Below are 19,371 nucleotides of genomic sequence, written 5' to 3'. Positions count from 1 at the left end.
TCTGTAGTAATGAGGGTGCAAGCTGAAAGAGGGGTGCTTGGGGGTGAAACAGCACGGGGATGAGAATACGGCAGCACAGAGCAGCTTGTGGAGCCAAAGCAGGAAATAAATGAAGGCATGAGGCTGGTATGTCGGTGGGTTATGGGCACGTTACAAAAGGAGCAGTGAAAGGACAGAGGCATGTCTCAATCCTGCTGTGTATGCGGCGTCTCCTCTGGGGGCTGCTGTTCTTTCAGGTGGCACACAGAAGATTGGTGTTATTGTTGCAGTTTGATTTTTGTGCTAGAAGTTTGTGTGATTTTTATTTTATTTTTTTTTAGTATCTCTCCTTACAAAACTTCTGGTAAGATGCAGATAAGCATCTCTGTATGGTTGCAGTCTTCCTACAGATTAGAGTTGTAAGAAAACCAGATAATCATTTTGCCTGAAGAACACAGGGTGGTGCGTGGGATAGGAGAACCCCACTGGTTTGATCTCCAAACTAAAGTCACATTCACAAACTATTTTCACTGAAGAAGCTGCTGTTATAAAAATGACTCCTGAAAATAACACCAGATAATATATATAATAAATATTTAATATAATAAATAACTGCTTGGCATCACCTGTCAGATGAAGAATTGACATCAAGTGGTTGCTTAGACTTGCTCTTGCAGGTCATAACAGGAATTTCTCTTCCAGAAAACCATGATCTATCCAGCCCATGTGTAATTAAGTTTAAAAAACCCAACATGTTGGAATTTTGATGTAGGTATCTTAAATATTTGACAATTAATTGATTCAGCAGTGGAAAGCACTTGAGTAGTTCGTTTAATTCAGATAATGCTTTCTTAATTTGTGTTGCCTAGGGACTTAATTGATCTTAGACTTGCAGCTGGTGGATTGGTACGTGTGGCAGAAATAGATATTAATAAAAATGGAAATTATTCTAGGAAGACATCCAGGCCATGCTGTTTTGCCTTGCATCCATCCATACAATGCAGCTTACCCCTTAGAAAGGGATCTGAATTGCCATGCTACGCTACATGATGGTGCATCGCCAATAACATGTTACATTTCTCCATACGGTTTTGTAGGTAGTAGAGAAAAAGTTAGCGTCTTGTTTGTGTCCAGGTCTGGTGACTACTTTTATTTCAGAACTCGCTCATCAACAAGCACTAAGATAATTCCTAACTGAATTGGTTTTCTACAGTTAGGAACTTAAAGGGTGAAGGATCGGATTTGTGGGTAGACGAAAAATGTTGTACTTTGTTAGATCAGCTGTGATACTGCTTACTAACATGTGGTTTTGGTTTGTTTTTAGCCATGGATGTATAAGGAACGTTATAGACTTCTTTGAATTCAGATGCTGTGGTCTTTTTCGGCCTGTTATCGTGGACTGGACAAGGCAGTATACAATAGAATATGATCAAACTTCAGGATCAGGCTACCAGCTAGTGTAGCACCACCTTCATCCTGTGAGCATATCATATCTGAGTGGTGCCTGAAAAATTTTCTCTCTCTCTCGAATCCGCATCCCTTGAAGAGTAGCATGCTATGTGTAGGGCTGATGATGAATCATAAGGTACCTTCTCTTCATCAGAATTTTATTAACAAAAGTAAAAATGGACAGAATAAACTGCCAAACCTGATAAGGAAGAGGAGGAAGATCAAAAAGGGATTTTAACAGTTCTTAACATGAGAATTATTTGCGACAGCATATTCACAGTATTTGTTGCTGGGGTTTTTATTTAAGGTCTTTCACAATGGAGCATGAGGTTACTGAAGTATTGACATAAGTAGTTATGTTGTGCTAAGCAGAAAAACTTATTTCCCAATATAATTCCACTGAAACAAGAATATAGAGTATAAAACTAAATTTCATGATGCAGAGTTCACTGATTGCTATGTTGTAGTCCCTGTAATGTGATTTTTTTAATACAGATTTTCTGTAGTATTTCGTACATTGAAAAATGTGCTTTTCAGTACTGTTACATCACGTGGTGGGAATCCCCTGTAACATGTTAAGTTTTAGCAGTAGGGCATGTCAGATAATGTTGAGAAAAAATACTTTGCCCACATTTTATGGTGATTGTTTTTGCCACCAGTTAGTGGTACAACTAAATACTTGTAGTAACCCTGTTCTGAGACCATATAGTCTGAAATAAACAATTACAAAAATAAGGAAAGCTCTTCTGTCAAAATTAAAGCCCTGTTTAAATGCATGATACACCTGTAAAACTTAATCACAGCATATAATGTTCAGGAAGAAAGGGGAAAAAATTCATTTACTATGAAGTAATTAATATAAGCAACTTACAAACTAGCATTGTTTTAATATTAGGTTTGGTCCTCATACAGTACAGCGTAGTGTAATTGGAGAACTGTTGGAAGAGAAATTGCATGGGGGAAACCACAGATGTGAAAGCAAATATCTCAGTTATAAAAAGACAAGACAGTTTTAAATTGAATGCAACTGCAGAAGTAAAACCCAATGTTGTCTGAAATATTTACTTTGCTTGGATGTAAAATAATGGAAACCAATCTGTAAAACAAATAATTTAAAATCCCCCTGATAGCACGCACACACAGAAAATGTAACGCAACTTCTGAAGATGATGGTGTACTGGCACGTGGAAATCACCCTTAATTTCTGGTTTTTTAAGTTCTCATGCTACAGATATGTTTGGAAGGTAAGGAATGACCTGAAATTGCATTCCAAAGGGGCTTTTCTTGAATGTGATGCACTGATTTTTTGTTATGGTGTTTTCATAAACTCATAGTGAATTGTTCACTGCTTCCTTAACTATTGTTTACAGAGAGACTGAGAATCAGGTTAGTTCTCTTCTAAGTGCTGTAGCAACCCAGTGGTTCGAGAAACCTGTGAGGGGAGTTTGGGGAGGGACCTGAAAGCAGATGTCTGAGACTAGTGTAAAGAATGTGTATCTGTATATAAATAATTTATCAAATAGTTTTCTCTCTGTGGGTGTGTTTAGTGTATCCAAAGCTGCTCATTTTCATTTTATTCAACCAAAAAAAGTGTAGGAAGATATCTAATGAGCTTTTAGTGATGTTCAATATTGCTGTTAATAGGCATTATGCCCTGCAAATTCACTGCATGTTTGATGCTTGGCAAAATTAGCGTTTTCTGTAATATGCAGATTACTGGTAATAAAGCAATCTAGTGGTATTCCCGGCCCTTGCCTTAGTAAGAGGAGCAGTGAAACTGTAAATAGTTGATGTTCAGTATTTGCAAGTAAACATTTTTTCTGTAGTTGTTCATTGATCTCAAGACACACACTTAGTTTGCAAGTACCAGATATCAGGATTTACAGAAGTGCAGCTTTAGAGTACTTGAATGTTTAATACTGGAAAAGTCAACATCGTCTTGGACACAGTTTTAATGGGAGAAGTTTGGGTGTAGGGGTGGCAAGAAGCTTTTACTATTTTTGTCAGACAAAATTTGTAATCCTAATGAAGACACATTCTCTTTCAGTGAAAACAGTTAATATCAGTTATTCCTATTTTTTCTAATCAGAAAAAAGCATGAAGAATTTACAATGTTTATTTTAATCACCAGTAATGTCCTGCATATTTGTTCTTTTTTTTTTTTTCCCACATTTTTGCTGGGGGTCAGTTGACTTGAAGTTTGATACACTTTATTAAGCATCACCTAGCACCAGGAGAGCAGTTCAGTATGTGATACAAGTTTTGGGTTTAGTTGCCCAGTAGCATTAACTGCCATGAATTGTCACGCAGTCCATGTCAAAAATGTTTGCAAAAGAAGAGGTGATCTTTGGTAGTATGTAGTGAGTTCTGCACTATTTACTTGTTAATAGCTCTCTGGTGACAGTTCTCTCAAGGCCTGCAGAATTTGGGTAATAGTAGGTAGTTGTGAAAATTAATTTGCTATATGGATTTGGGATGTATGAAGTTTCCAGTGCAAAATGTAACTTGTCTTGAGTAACACTGAATTGTTTGATGTAAAATCATAAAATCACGCAGGGGGGAGCCAACTATGCAGCATTTTTCTGTCAAGTTATCAAACTTACAAATTACTTGTTGAACCAAAACTGCATTGCTTCTGAAACTTAACAAAGCTGATCCAGACCAACAGCAGATCAGACTAACTTAATCTGGCATAGGTAGAATAAATGGGAATTTTGTCTTGGCCCTAAACATGTGCTGTTTCTTTGCAGGTTTCTGTATTCTTTGATGTCCACCAGATTATTTTTTTTAATTAATGTGTAAAACAGCATCGCTACATTTTAAGCTATGGATTTTTTTGTATATTCTTTATTTATAACTGTGCCAAGTATTATTTTAATACTGTCGAGATCTTGATGTATTACATTGTGAACAAAAAAAAAAAAACTGTAAAATGTTTAATAAATTAGCTCTCCTTACATAAATTAAATCTGTTAAATTTTGTAAGTTATTAATCAAATAAATATTGACTCTTAGATGCAGTGTTTGTCTTGACTTGGGATGTGATTTCACACAGTGGTGTTTCTGTCCAGTTTCAGAAGCCACACCAGGAAAAACTAGCTGCTATCTTGCATTTTACTTTAGTAAAGTCTTTCCGGAAAGATTTACAGGTGTCTGAAAGGTAGTTTGTACCCAGGTCTGTGCCTGTGTGAAATCCTGTGAACCACTGAACGGGGTTTCGGTGAAGCCCTTTGTACTACCAATTATAGAGTTACCATTCACTAATTAGATAGTCCTTTCTTTTGTGCAAAACATGCTTGCAAGGTAATGTTTCTTAAGGGGAAATTCCTTCTAGGGAATGTTTCAGGTGGCCAAATGTGCATATTTAAATGACATTTGAGGTATTCTAAGGGTAAACAAAACATCCAGGTAAGGCTGGGAGATATGACCAAGATGTGTGCTTCTATGTTGCGCTTGCAGGAGACAGAATACCTTGACTCTTCTGGTCTGTGCTGAAGGTCAGATTTTGAGTAGAACCAAGGTAACCATCCAAGTTGGGCTTTAATCAGGATGTTTATAACCAGCAGTATGTGTTAAAAGTATGAGGCTGGGACGTAAGAGCATACCTAACGGGGAGGAAAAAAAAAAGTCTCTCCGGGTTCTGATGGTTGTGGGTTCAATACTGACACTGAGAATTGTTGGTGCTCTTCTCCCCTTCCCCATCCCCAAGCAATGGTTCTGGTGAGGCTGGGCCCAAGCTTGCCTCTGCTGACCACCCTTTGACTTGTCTGGTAAAGATCAGGGAAGGTACTTCCTGTTTTTAAAAAAGACATTCTGTGCTGAAGGTCTCTGTGGGAGATTTGCAGTGCTCCACCAGAGCAGCTGCTGCTCCTGGGCGGTATGGGTGGGCTCCTGATGACTTGAAAGCTGGTTACTGGGTTTGTTTACTCGGGAGGAACCTGCCCTCTGCACCCTCATTATGGCTTGATTACAGTTCACTCCTTTGTACCTCCCATGAGCTGCCTTTAAGTAAAATCAGATTTTTCTTGCTACGAAAGCAATGCCTACTTGTGAATGCTTGTGTTTGGATTTTACCCACCTTAGGCTGCTGAATGGATATCAGTAAAAATTGCACCTGCTAATTCCAGGTTGAATTTTTTTGCAGCATCTTACAAACTTAGTGCTATATCCATATGGCCTCCAATCCTAGATACTGCTTAAGATCTCCCGATCACGAAGTCAAAGTACTGTTGAGAACCAGTCTCTCCTGGAATCAGGGCTCCAAACCGAGACTAACTCAAAGTGTTACTCCAGCCTGGGCTGAGTTTTTTGTTCACCAGTGCTTTGCTGCAGCTGAGGAGTTGACAGTACCCAAGTGAAAGCACTTCAGTGCAGGGTAATCATTTCTCTTGACTGGTATATTGTCTTCATGGTTACAAGTTTCCTTTTTTCCTTCATTTCTTTATTGTTCTGTTGTTAAGTTAGCTAGTGAGGTGTAGAGCAGTATGGAGCTGCGAGGTATCGCTGTGACTCCCTCCAGGAAATGAAAGCCCTTGGTTGTTAGCAGTTTTCATCACTTCCACTCACTTCTACAGTCCATTTTTCTAGGAACTTAAAGCTCTCTTTTTATAGGTAAATGAGTAATGTGTTAGATGCCCATTTTTGTCAGCATAAATTGCACCTGCCAACTCTGCTAATGTCGTGGGATTCGATCCACTACAGTAGCTACATCAACTAATGGGGAGGTGTTTCATCAGCTCAGTAGTGTGTTAGGAGCATTATCTTAGTTTCTGTCTATCAAACAGTGCCGCTCAGCATTTTACAATGCTTTTCCTCAGAAGAGGAAGCACTTCCATCAGGTAGCAAGGCAAGGCTATGGAAAGGGAATGTGGTCATTGTCTTCATGTTGTTGGCTGCTGGGGCCTGGATACCGCTTGTAAGATAGAGCTGTCCCTGCTCAGGTTGGAAGAGTTGGAGGGGATCAACCCTTCCTGCACAACTGCCAAGTTGGCAAAGGAGAAAAGTACTTTTTTCGGGGTTGGGGGTTTTTGTTGTTGTTTGGGGCGTATTGGGAATCACCAGTATGAGTAGCAGGACCAAAGGTTTCTGCCCAGGTTTCCTGGGCTGCGCTGTTGCTGTCTCACTCCCACCTGAAATGTGTGCTGCTTCTGCCTTACTGTTGTCTTTTTCAGTTGTAATCTTTCCCTCTCTGTGAACTGTGCAAGCTCTTGGCTCACATTTTGAGCTGGCTGTCCTTCCTCAGAACCACATTGTTCCTTTGTAACCTGTACAAAATGCTCTTTGTGTATTATTTTGACTAGTAAGTATTTTTCTAATTAGGCTTTTGGCTTGCACTGCTTCACCGCCTCAGACTGCAGTCACAGATGTTGCTTGAAACTCTGCCTTAGACTGCACCGACCCACTTGCTTAGCATTTTATTCCAGTATTCTCTGCCTTGAATACATCTCCATAAATGCACTCTGTGAAGGTTTTTTTCTCCAAAAAAAGTATCGGCCTGCCTGCTTCCCAAACCAGACAGAGTTTCAAACCTCATTTTTTCTTTAACTAACTTCTGTTGGGCACAATGAGAGTTGAAACTGAACCTCCCCCTCCACCCTGGAGCACCATGTGGGTTGTAGCTACTGGGACAGAGCTTGTGCCTCCCCATGGATGTAGTGGACGTCTAGTGAAGCCCTTGTTGTGCAAGGGCATGCCCTTTGCTGGGAGGGGTGGAAGGGCGCTCCTACAACCAACCTGCTGGAGCTCAGGGATGCTCCTCTGAGGCACGGTTTGTGCTGTGAAGAGGCATCTGCCCAGACACCGTGTGCCTCCCCTCCTTATTCTAGGCAACAAAGCCTTTAGCTTTTGAAAAGGAGCTTTGCAGAAGAGCCTGAGCACGCTGGTGAAGGTCTGCTTCAGGTGCTCGAGAAACTCAGAATTAGATTTTTTTTTAAAAAAAAAAAATTAAAATAGCGAAGCTGCTTATACTAGATGCTGGTTACTAGCAGAAAAATAAGGCAAGTTGTCTTAAAGGGGTGATTTTTGCATAACTGTTTTAGGCTTAAGTACCTTGTTCTCACACAAGGCCTTTGTGGTGGGCTGGTCCTGGGTCTCCTGGTGAGGGAGTGGCTCCCATTTGTTTCACAAGAAATGCAGTTGCAGGTGCTCTCAGCTCAGGCCTTGCAGGCTTGTGTTGGGACCTGCTCCAGCCCCTGGAAGAAGCCAAGCTCTTCTGTGAGTTTTCTGCTCAAGATCTGGCTAAGGCAAAAGTAATTGTCTCCTAATCATAGACCTTTATCAGCAGCAGTTCCTGAAGAGCTGCATTAGCAGAGTCAAGGTCCCTGACTAGTATGGCTTTCACCCAACTGGTGACTGGCCTACACTGCATTTGAGGTGTTTAATTGTTATTACTCCTTGCTCATCAACTTGAGTTCAAGTCACATTTTCTACTAGAGTATTTAAAGACAGAATTTTATTCTGCTCTGTTGTTGGGCTGCAGCTAGCTTGTCAGGTGCCATCCTCAAGAGGCTCCTCCACCATCTTCAGGGAACTATATCCTAGCACAATCAAGAGAAGATCAAAAGCTGCTCGTAAACCTGAGTTTGATGTGGTGGTCCTGAGCTTGGTCAGTGGCTGAGTAGGGATGGTATTAATCTGCATCTGTCTTGGAGTACTCATTGTGCATAGTAAATTCTGTGCATAACAGCACCTCAATACCAAAGCAGGTGCAATCCCACAAAATACTATGGTGAAAAAAGTTTGTTTTCCATTCACTAGAGACTGTGTGGCAGCCAGCCAGCCACTTAGGCACACCACTATGTACAAGCTATCGCTTTCAGAGCTGTGTCGCTGCACCCAGCAGTAGATTTCAAGATTTACTTCTGTGGAGTGAGCTGCTAGTTGCTTTTTACGTGCATATAATGTTGTGATACTGGAGAACAGTCATTCACCTCTGAAGGCCATGACTTATGTATGTCCAGCTTTCAGTCACATTGGGCTTACAGTGAAGGTCTGCACCAAGTCTATATCGTCATACAGCTTTGGGCGATGAAGCTGGTGAAGGGTCTGGAGCACCAGTCCTATGAGGAGCAGCTGAGGGAGCTGGGGTTGTTTAGTCTGGAGAAAAGGAGGCTCAGGGGGGACCCTATTGCTCTCTACAGCTGCCTGACAGGAGGCTGTAGCCAGTCCCTTCTAAGTAACAAGCGATAGGTCAAGAGGAAATGGCTTCAAGTTGTACCAAGGGAGGTTTAGATTGAGTATTAGGGAAAATTTCTTCCCTGAAAGGGTGGTCAAGCACTGGAACAGGCTGCCCAGGGATGTGGTGTAATCACCATCCCTGGAGGTATTTAAAAGATGCATCAGTGCAGTGCTTAGGGACATGGGTTTAGTGGTGGACTCAGCTGTGCTAGGTTTACAGTTGGATTCAGTGGTCTTAAAGCTCTTTTCCAACCTAAGTGATTCAATACCTCCCCCCCTGCATCTCTGAAGTACCCCAAAAATGCTCCCCTTACATGCTTTGACAGCAATAAAAGATAAGTAACGCTTGGCTTTAGGATATATCAACAAGCAAAGCTTTATTGAACTGATACTCAGTAATAATGTTACAGTGTGATACACAAAGCAAGGAAACAAGCAGTGCCCTTTTTTTTTTCGTTTTAAAAAAAAAATCATCTGCTGCACATATGCCCAAGCACTACAGTAACTAGTGTCTGTTTCACAGTAGTTAGTAACAATTAGGAAATTCTCTTGTTTCTTGTAGCAGGATCTCAGCAGAGCCATGAGGGGTTTTGAGCTGTGCCCCCTCACTGGGCATGAACGAGGGCACCTGCTCCCTGGCCATAACCAAATCCCTTGGGGCCAAAGTTCTTTGCGTAACAACCTGCAAGAAAGATGATCATGTAGTAGTACCTGAGGCTCCTGGCTCGTTAATTAAGAACAGCACTGTCTAGGCCGAGCCCTCAGTCGCTTCCCTGTTGTGTCACCAGAACATCCCATCAGAAGCAATGCTTAAAAGTGTTTTAAGCTGTGTGACTGCCATGACCGAACGCAACAGCCACAGCTGTTCGATCTTTGTCGTTCCCAGCCTACCTTGTGAAAGCAATTTGTACATTGGTTCCGTGGCTAGGTATCTGTTAAGGCATATGTTGCCATCAAACAACTGGGTGGATCAAGTACACATCCATGAGTGATACCACGCAAGAAGGCATGGCAGGGTGCTTCCTAGCTTGTTGCCTTACTCTGATCTGCTCTCTGGCCCAGGCAGAGGGCACAGGCTGCTGCTGCTGCATTTCTCAGTACGTACTGTTTTGCTTGAAGCAAATGTGAGCTACATCAGCAGCTTGATTAATACTTAATTTCTCAGCTGTGTTCCTATGACTTACACAGCACTTGCATCTTGACGGGAGCCTGAAAGTTTCTTATACCAGGAATAAATTCAGCATCCATCCTTGCAACACATCACCTTGAACCATAAACAAATGATCTTTGTTTCTTTCCTCACCTTTACAATAGATTTCTCCCTCTTTTTCAGTTAGGGTTGTAGATTCTAGGCTTTTTCCACACTTGGCACATCGGAAGCAGTTTTTGTGCCACGGCTAGGTGAAAAAAAAACCAAACACACAGAGTTTCAAATACACAGCATGCCTGAGTTGGTAAAAAATGCATTAACTGGAGATGCTTGCGTTAGTATTGTTTATAGATGACTGCTGCAATAAAAACCAGTTCAAGTGTACCAGTAACAGATTAGTGTATTTTCATTTCCATGAGTGGCCCAAAGCCCTGAATTCCATAGAGCACCCTCAGGGCAGCATTCTAAAAGGGTTGGGCTTGCTCTAATCAATTCAGAGCAGATCTTGGCTCTCTGCAGCAACTCGGACTGCTGGCAGACTCACACAGTTTTACATGTTTTTTTCAGAGAACATCCCCTTTCTGCTGAAACATTCAGCCTCCATCATAAGCTGCACACCACAAGACAGTTCCCTGTTCTTGGGGGAGAGTGCTCTGGTACTCAGTTTCAGTTTCTGGTACTCATTTGGCTTGACAGACAAGATTTTATTGAAGCCTCACCTCTGAAATCCAAGGTGAGCACTCATCACCCTGCATTTCAAGTGCTTTTTGTTCAATTAAGTTGATTGACGACTATTTCCAATGCTAAGAAATGCAATTTTAGGGTAACTGCCCCATAGCTGGCTCCCTACTGGAACCCGCATGATGTACCTTGCTCACTTTAAAGTCCATGTAGCAGGTACAAAACAGCACACGCAGTTCCTTACCTTTCCAGCTCCTATTACTTTCTCTGCTGCATAAACAGAATCACCACACCTAGAGCATTTCTCTGCCCCTCCAAACTTCTGAGCAAACTTTGAAGTGTTTGGATTTGTTGTGGGTCGGTGGGGAGAGGGTGTGCTGAAAGAAACAGGACATTTGTTGTCTTTACTCTTTTACTAAATGACCTCTTGCTGTTCTTAACAACACTGACAGAGCAGCATCCAACACGCAGTACAGAATACAGTACTTTTGCAAAACTGGAGAAGTTACCAGCAACGCTATCCAATAATTACAATCCAATTACACTTGGGGGGGGGGGGGGGGGGCGGGGGAACCAACAAACAACCAAAAACAAAGATGAGAAATGCCATGCTTCAAAGGATAAAAAGAAGCTACTGTAAAAGCTAGCTTCCTGAGGAGCCAGCCCCTTTTTACTTCCAGGGAAGTGCTCAATTCTGTTTCAGGACATGGATTTATCAGATAGTAAGCTACAAATAATTCTGTTAACTAAACGAAATCTAGCCTGAAAGACTCCTCTGAAAAAAAGTACTGAAGGGCAAGGGTCACACACAGCCCAGCTCAGTCCACTCACCTCTCAGGCTTGATGCCTAGTCTCTCTCCCCTGTCCATGTTCAGCGTGCCTGCTCCTTGGCCGTATCCATAACCTTTCGGGCCATACTTTTTTCCATAACAAGATTTGCAGTAAACCTCAGCATCGTGAATCGCTACTGTTGTGCTGTCCAAGTTTTTTCGGCAGACCACTGGAGGGAAAACACGAAGTTACACTGCCTTAAGGGACCATTTCCATCGGCACACATAGTAAGCCAAAAAACAAGTGAGAAGTGATGCTACGTGTTTCCTTGTCCACAATTCTTCCTGTTAGGCTGTGGGACTGCCAGAGATTAGAGGGAGCAGGTCGTTGTTTGAATCAGTAAATTATGTTTAGCCCTATAAAGGGCTTTATTCCCTCCCACCTCTTCATGACCATGACATTTAAAGCCTGGAAACTTGCTGTGGTTTGATGAATGAGGCTGCTCAGAAACCCAGATAGCGCAGTCAGCAGTTTCCCTTGACAGATGCCATACAGTATGAAGCAAAAGTCTTACCAGGGCAGAAGAGCCCTCATCCTGCCCTTTTGGCCAGGGTGGGGCTGCGGAAAAAACCCCACGACCTTGAAGGTTTTCCCTCGCCTCAGTGCTGGTTTGGGGCAGAGTTGGGACAGTTTCACAGCTGTCACTGGAGAGGCCATGCTTTTCTGGCATTCCTACATTGTCCTTCAGCACAATGTAAGCACTCTGCTCAAGGTTACAGTGGAGGGCAGAACTATTTCCTACTCCTTTTATATCCCAACTGGCACGCTCTTTCCGTCTGCAACAGCATTATGCCCATGATAAAGAATTTGGGGAGGAAAAAAAGAAAAAGCCTTATGCATTTTTTGTTTGAAAAGAAGGTCTTCAAAATACAGAGTGACCTTTGCTTATGGCATTCATTAGCTCCAAAGTTCTTTTTATAAGACACAAATATCCAATAAGTAAATCAAGTAATGCATGTTTGTTAAGCCTACAGACTTAAACTCCAACAGAACTATGCACTAAGGAAAAGCAAATACTCAGACACACTAGAGCCATTGTTTCGCTGTAAGTCCCAGGTTTCTTTTAATAGAAACTCCCATAAAAGGCTGAAAATGAGGCAGCTGAGACATCTAATCTTTTTTTGTGACTGCTGTAGAGCTAAGGGAAAGGAGCGTAGGTGCACTGAGGCTCACATGCCAGCACAGTGCACTGACGTTATGCTGCAGACTAACAGCAAACTAGTTTGAGAGGGCCAGTTTAACTGGGGCTTATATGAAGAGTTAAACCCCTAGCTCTGCCTACAGGTATTAAACACCAGCAAGTGGGACAAAACAGTACCTCGTGTTTGTAATAAGGTAAAACTCTCCGATTCAGACAGACAGGCTGTTTGTTTGCAAAGTAGGAGCCTCCGATTCACAGCAACCCTTTGTTCCCTTCATCTAAGCAGAGGCCTTTTCAGCAGAGAAAGTGATTTTCAATGCCTCACTGGGCTTGTTGGTTGGGCTGGAAAATAATCCTTTGGACTCCTGTCATCTGAAATAAACCACAGGCCCCTGTGCCAAGAAAGTCTAGACTTTTGGCTGTGCTGAAGCACTGACAACACGGCTGTGCTCAGGCTCGCTGGTGTCCCAGTCTGCGTGGGACTTCAGGTTTGATAACTGTTCCTTCAGCTGCTGCTGGCCCTGGGACCACCGGGAGAAGTCCAGCTGAGCTCCAATCAGTGCAAACAGGGCTCGGCACTGGGCTTTCTCCTCCGCACGAGCAACATTTAAGCCAGGTTCCCATCCTAAAGATCCCTTAGACTCCAGAGGAGAAGGCTGGGAGGGGGACAAATGGAGGAGAAAAGCATGATGTGCTCTGCTTTGGGAGGCGCATCCCACCCCTCCCGTGCGGGACAGGCAGGGTAGTACCTCCCCTCTGCACTGCTGGGCCCAGGAAGCACGTGGGGAGGAAGCAGGAATGAAGCCCAGCACACAATGGACAAAGACATCTCTGGCCTCTGCCATCCCTGGTGTGTCACAGGTGCCAGCTGAGCCTGGACCATCTCCTGTGGACCAGCACCTTGCTGGTGTTACCCCCAGCTATGCCGGGAGAGGTTTTGCAGGGGAGCGGGAGGGGAATACTTACTGCAGAGGAAGCAGCACCGGTGGAAGCTCCTCCCGTCACACTGCACCTCCTCGGCATGGTAGACAGTGCGGCCGCAGGCACCGCATTTGTTGCCGCCTCCCCAGTTTGGCATGGTGGTTCTGCGTGCCCAGCCAGATGGGAGGGGAGAAGGGGAAAGGTTTGTTAACCACAGTGCCCTCCATCACCCCAGCTCAAGGACAGCTGGGGTTACAGGCTCCTTTAAACCAGGTCTGCGAAGTTTGCATACCAGAGCACAAGCCTGCGATTTCACCAACTGTTTAAAAACTTGACCTTCCACTGCATGAGAATTTTTTGTGTTCAGATCAAGTTCTCAGCCCTTCAGAGCCCAGACCAGACTTAAAGGCTTAGGCAGGCTCTCTACGGCTATTTGTAAAAGCAGATGGACTGGCAAGAGGAACAGAGGCCACTGCTGCTGAACAGCAAGAAAAAAAGGCACAGCCTTCACAAGATGTGTCCTCCTGTCCCTACCCGGGGTTTTGGAAGTTACATAAACTGGATATGCACAAATTACAGTTTCACGCACCAGGGCTTTACTGCACCATGAGTAAACCACCACCACCCCCCCCCGATGGGTACAATTTCAGTTTCTATTCTTCACTAACACTGGGACTCTCATCTGATGGAAGCAAACCAATTGTGCCAACGACGGCATTTTGTTTTACTGCAGGCCCTATCATTCAGGATGCAGTACGAGACAAAGTTCACCTCACTGGAGAACCACTTACTAGGGTTGCAGGGACATTCTGAACTCCTTTGAGATCACGCCTGCACTTCAAAGAAGTTTAAGGGGGATTATTTCCCAGGGACTCCCACCACTATTACATGGACTGCACCTTTACCAGGCAGGTGTATGAACCAAACCCAACTGCTCAAAGAATCACAGCGGCTTTAAAAGAAAAGTCAAAGTCCCTGTCACATACTACTTACAACAGATGCTCAGAAGGCTAATGGGGAGGGACAGACACCATCACCCCTTGTGTCAAACTACAGCCTTGGGAACAGTCTCCCATCTCAAGCTGAGCTTCCCTCTCCAGAGCTCCCCGGCACTCCTGCCACCACCACTTCCCACACAGCTCGACTGTGAGCTCCTCCTGCTTCTCCCATTAACCATCCTGGGTTAAAGCCCCAAGCAGAGCGCTACCTGCCACCTTCGTCTTCTCTGGGGCTTTCCTCCTCCCACCACCACCATGAGCTAACTTAGCAGGTTTGTGGAAGGCTCATCTCCCAGTCATCACTGAACTGCCCTTGACTTGAAACCATTGGTTAACGCCGGTTCGCTCCCCTGTGGCTCACGACCAGAGGACCACCTCTCCCAAGCACAGAGGGCAATGGCACGGAGAGAGAGGGCTATCAATTCCCCGAGTCTAACCCAGCGGAGCTGCTCAGGCCCCATCACCTCTCCTGCTCCTTACTGACCCTTGTTTCAGACAGGGTTTCTGGGCAAGGATCACAGGTTCTCCCACCGGAACCTGTCACCCCATCCCACCCCACCAGCAGCACCATTCCCTCCCCGCAGGCTCCCCACAGCAGCACTGCGGTACGGGTCAGCTATCAGGGCAGGCAGGCAGGAATTTGTCAGAGGCTTCTGACGTCTGTCAGCACAACTCACCTTTGATTACCCTTAGAAGCTCTCCTATGCTGCCCAGACAGGGAGAAGAGACACACGACAGCATCCCTACACAACACCCACAACTTGCTGCCTGCGGTTGGCTTCGCTGCTCATCCCTCTGAGCCAGAAGCAGGGGACTACCCATCTCCAGTTGTCCCCCTGGCTAACAGAAACAAAGTGCTGCCACAACACAGGGAGCCACAGAGAAGCACTTTGTTTCAAGATCCCCCTTTCTCTAAGGGCTCTCACCAACGTGTGGGAGAGGCCTCGCTGCACAGTGAGGGGTCCCGTGGGCGCCAGGCTGCTGCCTCGCACTCCCCAGGCGAGGTAGCGCAGACCCACAGATCACATCTCGGAGCAGCGGCTTTGGCTAAGCCTGAATTCAGTGACCCATCTTGCTAGTGCCGCTAAAACAAGCTTTCTGCCCAAGCAGCCTGACCAGTAGCTCAGCAGTTTTAGGGATGCAGGGGAGGTCGCATGGTTCCCAAGGAAGACGTGCTGCCAAGTAGCTGCTACAAGAGCTTCGTCCGAGACAAGCAGACAGCCATTCATGGCATGTGGGAAAACAAGATTAGTTTATTAACCTAAATTGGGGCATCTTAGGTACATTCCTAAGCAAAGGCTTAGGAAACTTCCTCTGAGCGGCTGAGCAGTGCCATTTGCACACGGACACTAATTACTGAGATATCCCTTTGTTTAATACTTCCAAGGGATTAGCACCATTACTTCTCCATGGTTTAGCGCTAATACCCTGACCAAGCCCATAAAATTAGGTTTATGACATTTCCCACTTTGCCTTTGTCATCCTTGGCACAACTGTAGAGTCTAAAAATTAAGATTCCATTTCTTTTATTCAAGTGCTTGGCTGTGCTACCGCACAGCAGCTGACATCAATCATGGCAAAGAGCGTCCTTAGTTAAAGAGAATATAGGCTGCACAAAGCTTTGGAAAAGGAATGCATGGTCTGGGGAGGGGGAAAAAAAAAAGAAAGAAAGAAAGAAAAAAAGGAGGGGAAAAAAGGAAGGAAAAAAAGATGAGATTCCTTTCTACTTTGTATGCTTTCTAAAACGTAAATGGTATTAACTGCAAGAACTACTTCTGTCTTTCCCTCTCACCACCCCACGCTCATGTTCTTTTGTGCATTTATGAGTCTAAGTTATTGTAACCATTTGTTAGCAAACAATTATTTAGTTTCCCATGCATATTAGAGCTGCGGACCTGGATCAGGTTTCCAGCTTTGCCCCAGATTTCCCATGTAATACCGGGCAGCGCAGGGTGCAGCTCCACACCCCTTCTTCCCAAGGGAGACAAAAGTATTAGAGATCGGCAACCATCAGCCGTTCACATCTTCTGATAAGGGCTCTGCGAATTCATGAGGTGAAAAGCAAAAAGGAATTGAAGCCAGTACTTGAAGGTGACCTTACTATCTTCCACAGAAGATACTTCCACTTACCCTCCCCGTAACACTCCCACTATGGCTTGTGTGGGAAGAACAGCAGTATTGCTCCGGCCACCTGCAGCGGCGGTGCTGGGGGACACCCGAGGGGAAGGGGACAAAGCTCGGCAGGCAGGACAGCACCCCAGCCTGCGCCTGCCCAGGGCCCGCTCCTGTCAGCGCCCTGGGGCTTCGTGCCGCCCAGGTCGCCTTCCAGTGGCAGATCCAGTCTCCCCATCCTGCGTTAAGCCTTCCCTCCCTGCTCCCTCAAGACTTCTCGGCTAGTTCAGGCAGGCCTTCAAGGAGCTCGTGAGCAGCAATTAAACATCCAGATGATCTCACTCAACAGTACCAACAATTCTGACTTTCGGTTGCAGGTTTGTTGGCAGCCGCTGCCCTTCTAATGAGAAAAACCTGGTTTGTGCTGAGCCGGTACCCAGCCGAGAGGGCGGCTCGCCGGGCGCCCCCCGCAGCACCGGGGCCGAGCCGCGGCGGCTGCCAAGTCCCTTCCAGCCCGTTAGCGAACGGCCAGTTTAAGGCCAGGAAACCTGAACGGGCCCCGGGGCAGACACGGGGCGCTGCGGGCCGCCCGGAGCGCTTCCCCAGCCCCCCGGCGGGCAGCCGAGCGCCGTCGAGCCCAGCAAGCCGAGCCGCGCCGGGGACACCGCAGCTGGGCGCCCCCCGCCCCCGCAGGCAGCCCCGGCCGTGCCGCTGCCGCTGCCGCTCCCGCACCGCCCGGTGCGGACACCGCGCCCCGCACAAGCGGTCGCGGCGGGAGGGGGCGCCCCCAGCCCGCCACCCGCCCCGCCCCGCCGCGGCGCCCCCCGGCAGCCCCTGCAGCCCCGCGGCGCGCACGGGGGGGCGGGCCGGGCCCCGGGGGCGCTGCCTCGGGCGGCGGCAGCAGCGACCAGCGCGACCCATCCCGCACCGCGGGGCCGGGGCCGGCTGTGCCGTGCCGTGCCCGCCCGCTGCCCGCCCCGCCACTCACCGCAGGGCCCGTCTCGCTTCGGCGCGTCTCAGCCCGGCGTGGCCTCGCAGCGGCTTAAAGAGCCGGGGCGGAGCCGTGGCGGGCCCGTCCCAGCCCCGCTCCCAGCCCGGCTCTCGGCCCCACCCGCGGGGCCTGAGCCCGTCCCAGCAGGAGCCGGACCCCGACAGCGCGGGGGGCCGGGGAGCCGCGTGCGCCCAGGGACCCCCCGTCCCTGCAGCGCTGTGGGAGGGAGCGTGGGGCGCGACCCTGCTGCAGCCACCCCGAGAGGCGGGGAGGCAGAGGAGGTGCCCCAGCTGCGGTCTCGGATGGGACCCCAGCCCCTGGTTTTACTCGGTTTTAGGATTTTCGTATCGTTTCCAAACTTCTTCGCCATCCGCGTAAGGTCGACGCGGCATGGTGACGGCGCTGCACCGGGGACACAGGGCAGGGCACGCCGGGCTCAGGCACACGCTTCCCTGGAGGTGAGAAGGCGGCCGGGGCGGCAGCTGGTGCCCGGGCGTGCGGGAGCCTGCAGGCACCCCCGGGACGAGTCGGCACCGCAGCTCCCCGCTGAGCCATTGCTCCAGCACGGACTAGTTAGGAAGGACTTAAATAGTTTTCACAAAAGGCTAGCAATTAGACCTGTCGGCACCAGCCAGGTCATGCTGTAGCAAACAGCTCCGTGCTTGAGCCGCTTTTTAAAAGCGGCCCCGTTTCCCCAGTCCGCAGGGCCGTTGCGCGCTGGCTGGCTGGGGTTGGGTTTATGCATAGGGTTCCCTGCGTTTAGGTGGGAGATGCAGGCTTATCTCCTCCCCTTTATTACTCAAATACCAAATCAGCTACTCATTACCCGTACAAGTGCCAAGCTGCTCTGCTTCAGCACAGGAACGACTTCTTTGCGCGCAGCAGCAGCGAAGCCCGCCGAGCCGGGTGCAGGCAGCCCCTTACAGACCCTCCAGCACAAGCACCGTACAGCGAAAGGGCTGTCTGGCTGCAGGTCAGGCGTGAAACAGGACTGCTAGCATGGGTGGCATGCAACCATGTTGTCCAGTGGCCAGTATGTGGGGGCAAATCGCCTGTACCGCAAGATTAAAAGCGACCTCCCCGTCAGGCATCAGGCGTGCGATGAGAAAGATAAGCTGTCTTCTGCCGTAAAATGTACTTTCAGTGTGCTGCAGCCCGCATGCTGGCAGCCACAACTCGCTGAGATTTTTTCCTTCCCGTTTATGATTTTCTTTTTTCATTTGCAATGAATTGTGACTGACCAGGTTGTGCACAATTTACGCACGGCTCGGAGCCCTGCTCCACAGGCAAAGCCAGGATCAATCCCTGTGGAACGAGGTGGTGTTCACTACGAGCAAGACCAAGAGCCTGACCTCACGTACTGTAGCAAAAATTTTGGTCTAGGTTTTGAGGGGAGGGAGCACAGCTTGGAGGTTACAGGAAGGGAGAGGATCTCTCCAAGTCAGACAGGTAAGAGGCATGTGAGTCAGAGCAGGCTGACTCCGCTTGCTATGTGAAATGCCTGTGCTCTCTTGCCCAACCTGTCCTGCTCCCAGCCCTGCTGGGAACTGCGTGTGATGATGCTAAGTTATTTACCATGTCTCCTCAGGTAGTCTCCAAAGCTATTAGATTTTCCCTTTTGATAACATTTCCTACAGACTATAAAAAATAAACAGCAACATTGCCAAAGGGAAGAGAGTAGCATTGCAGTTCTAGCGAGATCTGACCACACTCAAAGAAAGGAAATTCTCGCTGTGAGTAAGGGGCCATGCTGGCATGAAATAAAACACTCTTCAGCGGTGAGGCACTGCTAAGTGAGCTAAAAGACAGTCTGACATCCAAGAATTAATTTTCTCATGTCTAATAATTAACCAGTCTGTCAGAAGCAGGGTAACTAGGAGAGATAGACATAAGTATGTTGGTAAGTCCATTACTTTTGGAACGATATTAAGGGACACATTAC

The 19,371-nt window shown here is 46.9% G+C and overlaps 2 protein-coding genes across 5 annotated transcripts in view; one reads left to right on the top strand and one right to left on the bottom strand.

The window, feature by feature from the left end:
• ZDHHC17 (zinc finger DHHC-type palmitoyltransferase 17) overlaps positions 1-4,442 on the top strand; it is a 71,905-nt gene extending 67,463 nt beyond the window's left edge. Inside the window, exons 17-18 of one of the 3 annotated variants that reach the window (XR_008747743.1) lie at positions 1,304-2,672; positions 4,179-4,442. Coding sequence is in view for 2 of the 3 variants with exons in the window: in XM_055807774.1 (XP_055663749.1) it covers positions 1,304-1,442 (139 nt within the window). In the remaining variant the exon portion in view is untranslated. Of the gene's footprint in view, positions 1-1,303 lie in introns of all 3 variants that reach the window. The other 2 variants (XM_055807775.1, XM_055807774.1) reach the window with 2 other exon arrangements.
• Positions 4,443-8,955: 4,513 nt separating this feature from the next.
• On the bottom strand, positions 8,956-17,540 carry CSRP2 (cysteine and glycine rich protein 2). 2 transcript variants are annotated; one of them, XM_055808889.1, is made up of 6 exons: positions 17,427-17,540; positions 13,374-13,492; positions 11,267-11,435; positions 10,680-10,812; positions 9,908-10,001; positions 8,956-9,286 (listed from the first exon to the last, which is right to left on the bottom strand). In XM_055808889.1, exons 2-6 carry the CDS (start codon positions 13,483-13,485, stop codon positions 9,210-9,212), a joined length of 585 nt encoding a protein of 194 aa, XP_055664864.1. In that variant the 5' UTR covers positions 13,486-13,492; positions 17,427-17,540; the 3' UTR covers positions 8,956-9,209. The 2 variants fall into 2 exon arrangements, with proteins under 2 accessions (XP_055664864.1, XP_055664865.1); XM_055808890.1 differs by having other exon boundaries at positions 13,374-13,497; positions 17,429-17,447.
• Between the last annotated feature and the right edge of the window lie 1,831 nt (positions 17,541-19,371).

This window comes from Falco peregrinus, chromosome 6, assembly GCF_023634155.1.
Source record: "Falco peregrinus isolate bFalPer1 chromosome 6, bFalPer1.pri, whole genome shotgun sequence".
NCBI classification, from domain to species: Eukaryota; Metazoa; Chordata; class Aves; order Falconiformes; family Falconidae; genus Falco; species Falco peregrinus.
The sequence above is the reverse complement of the archived record's forward strand: the minus strand, read 5'-3'. Positions and strand labels throughout refer to the sequence as shown.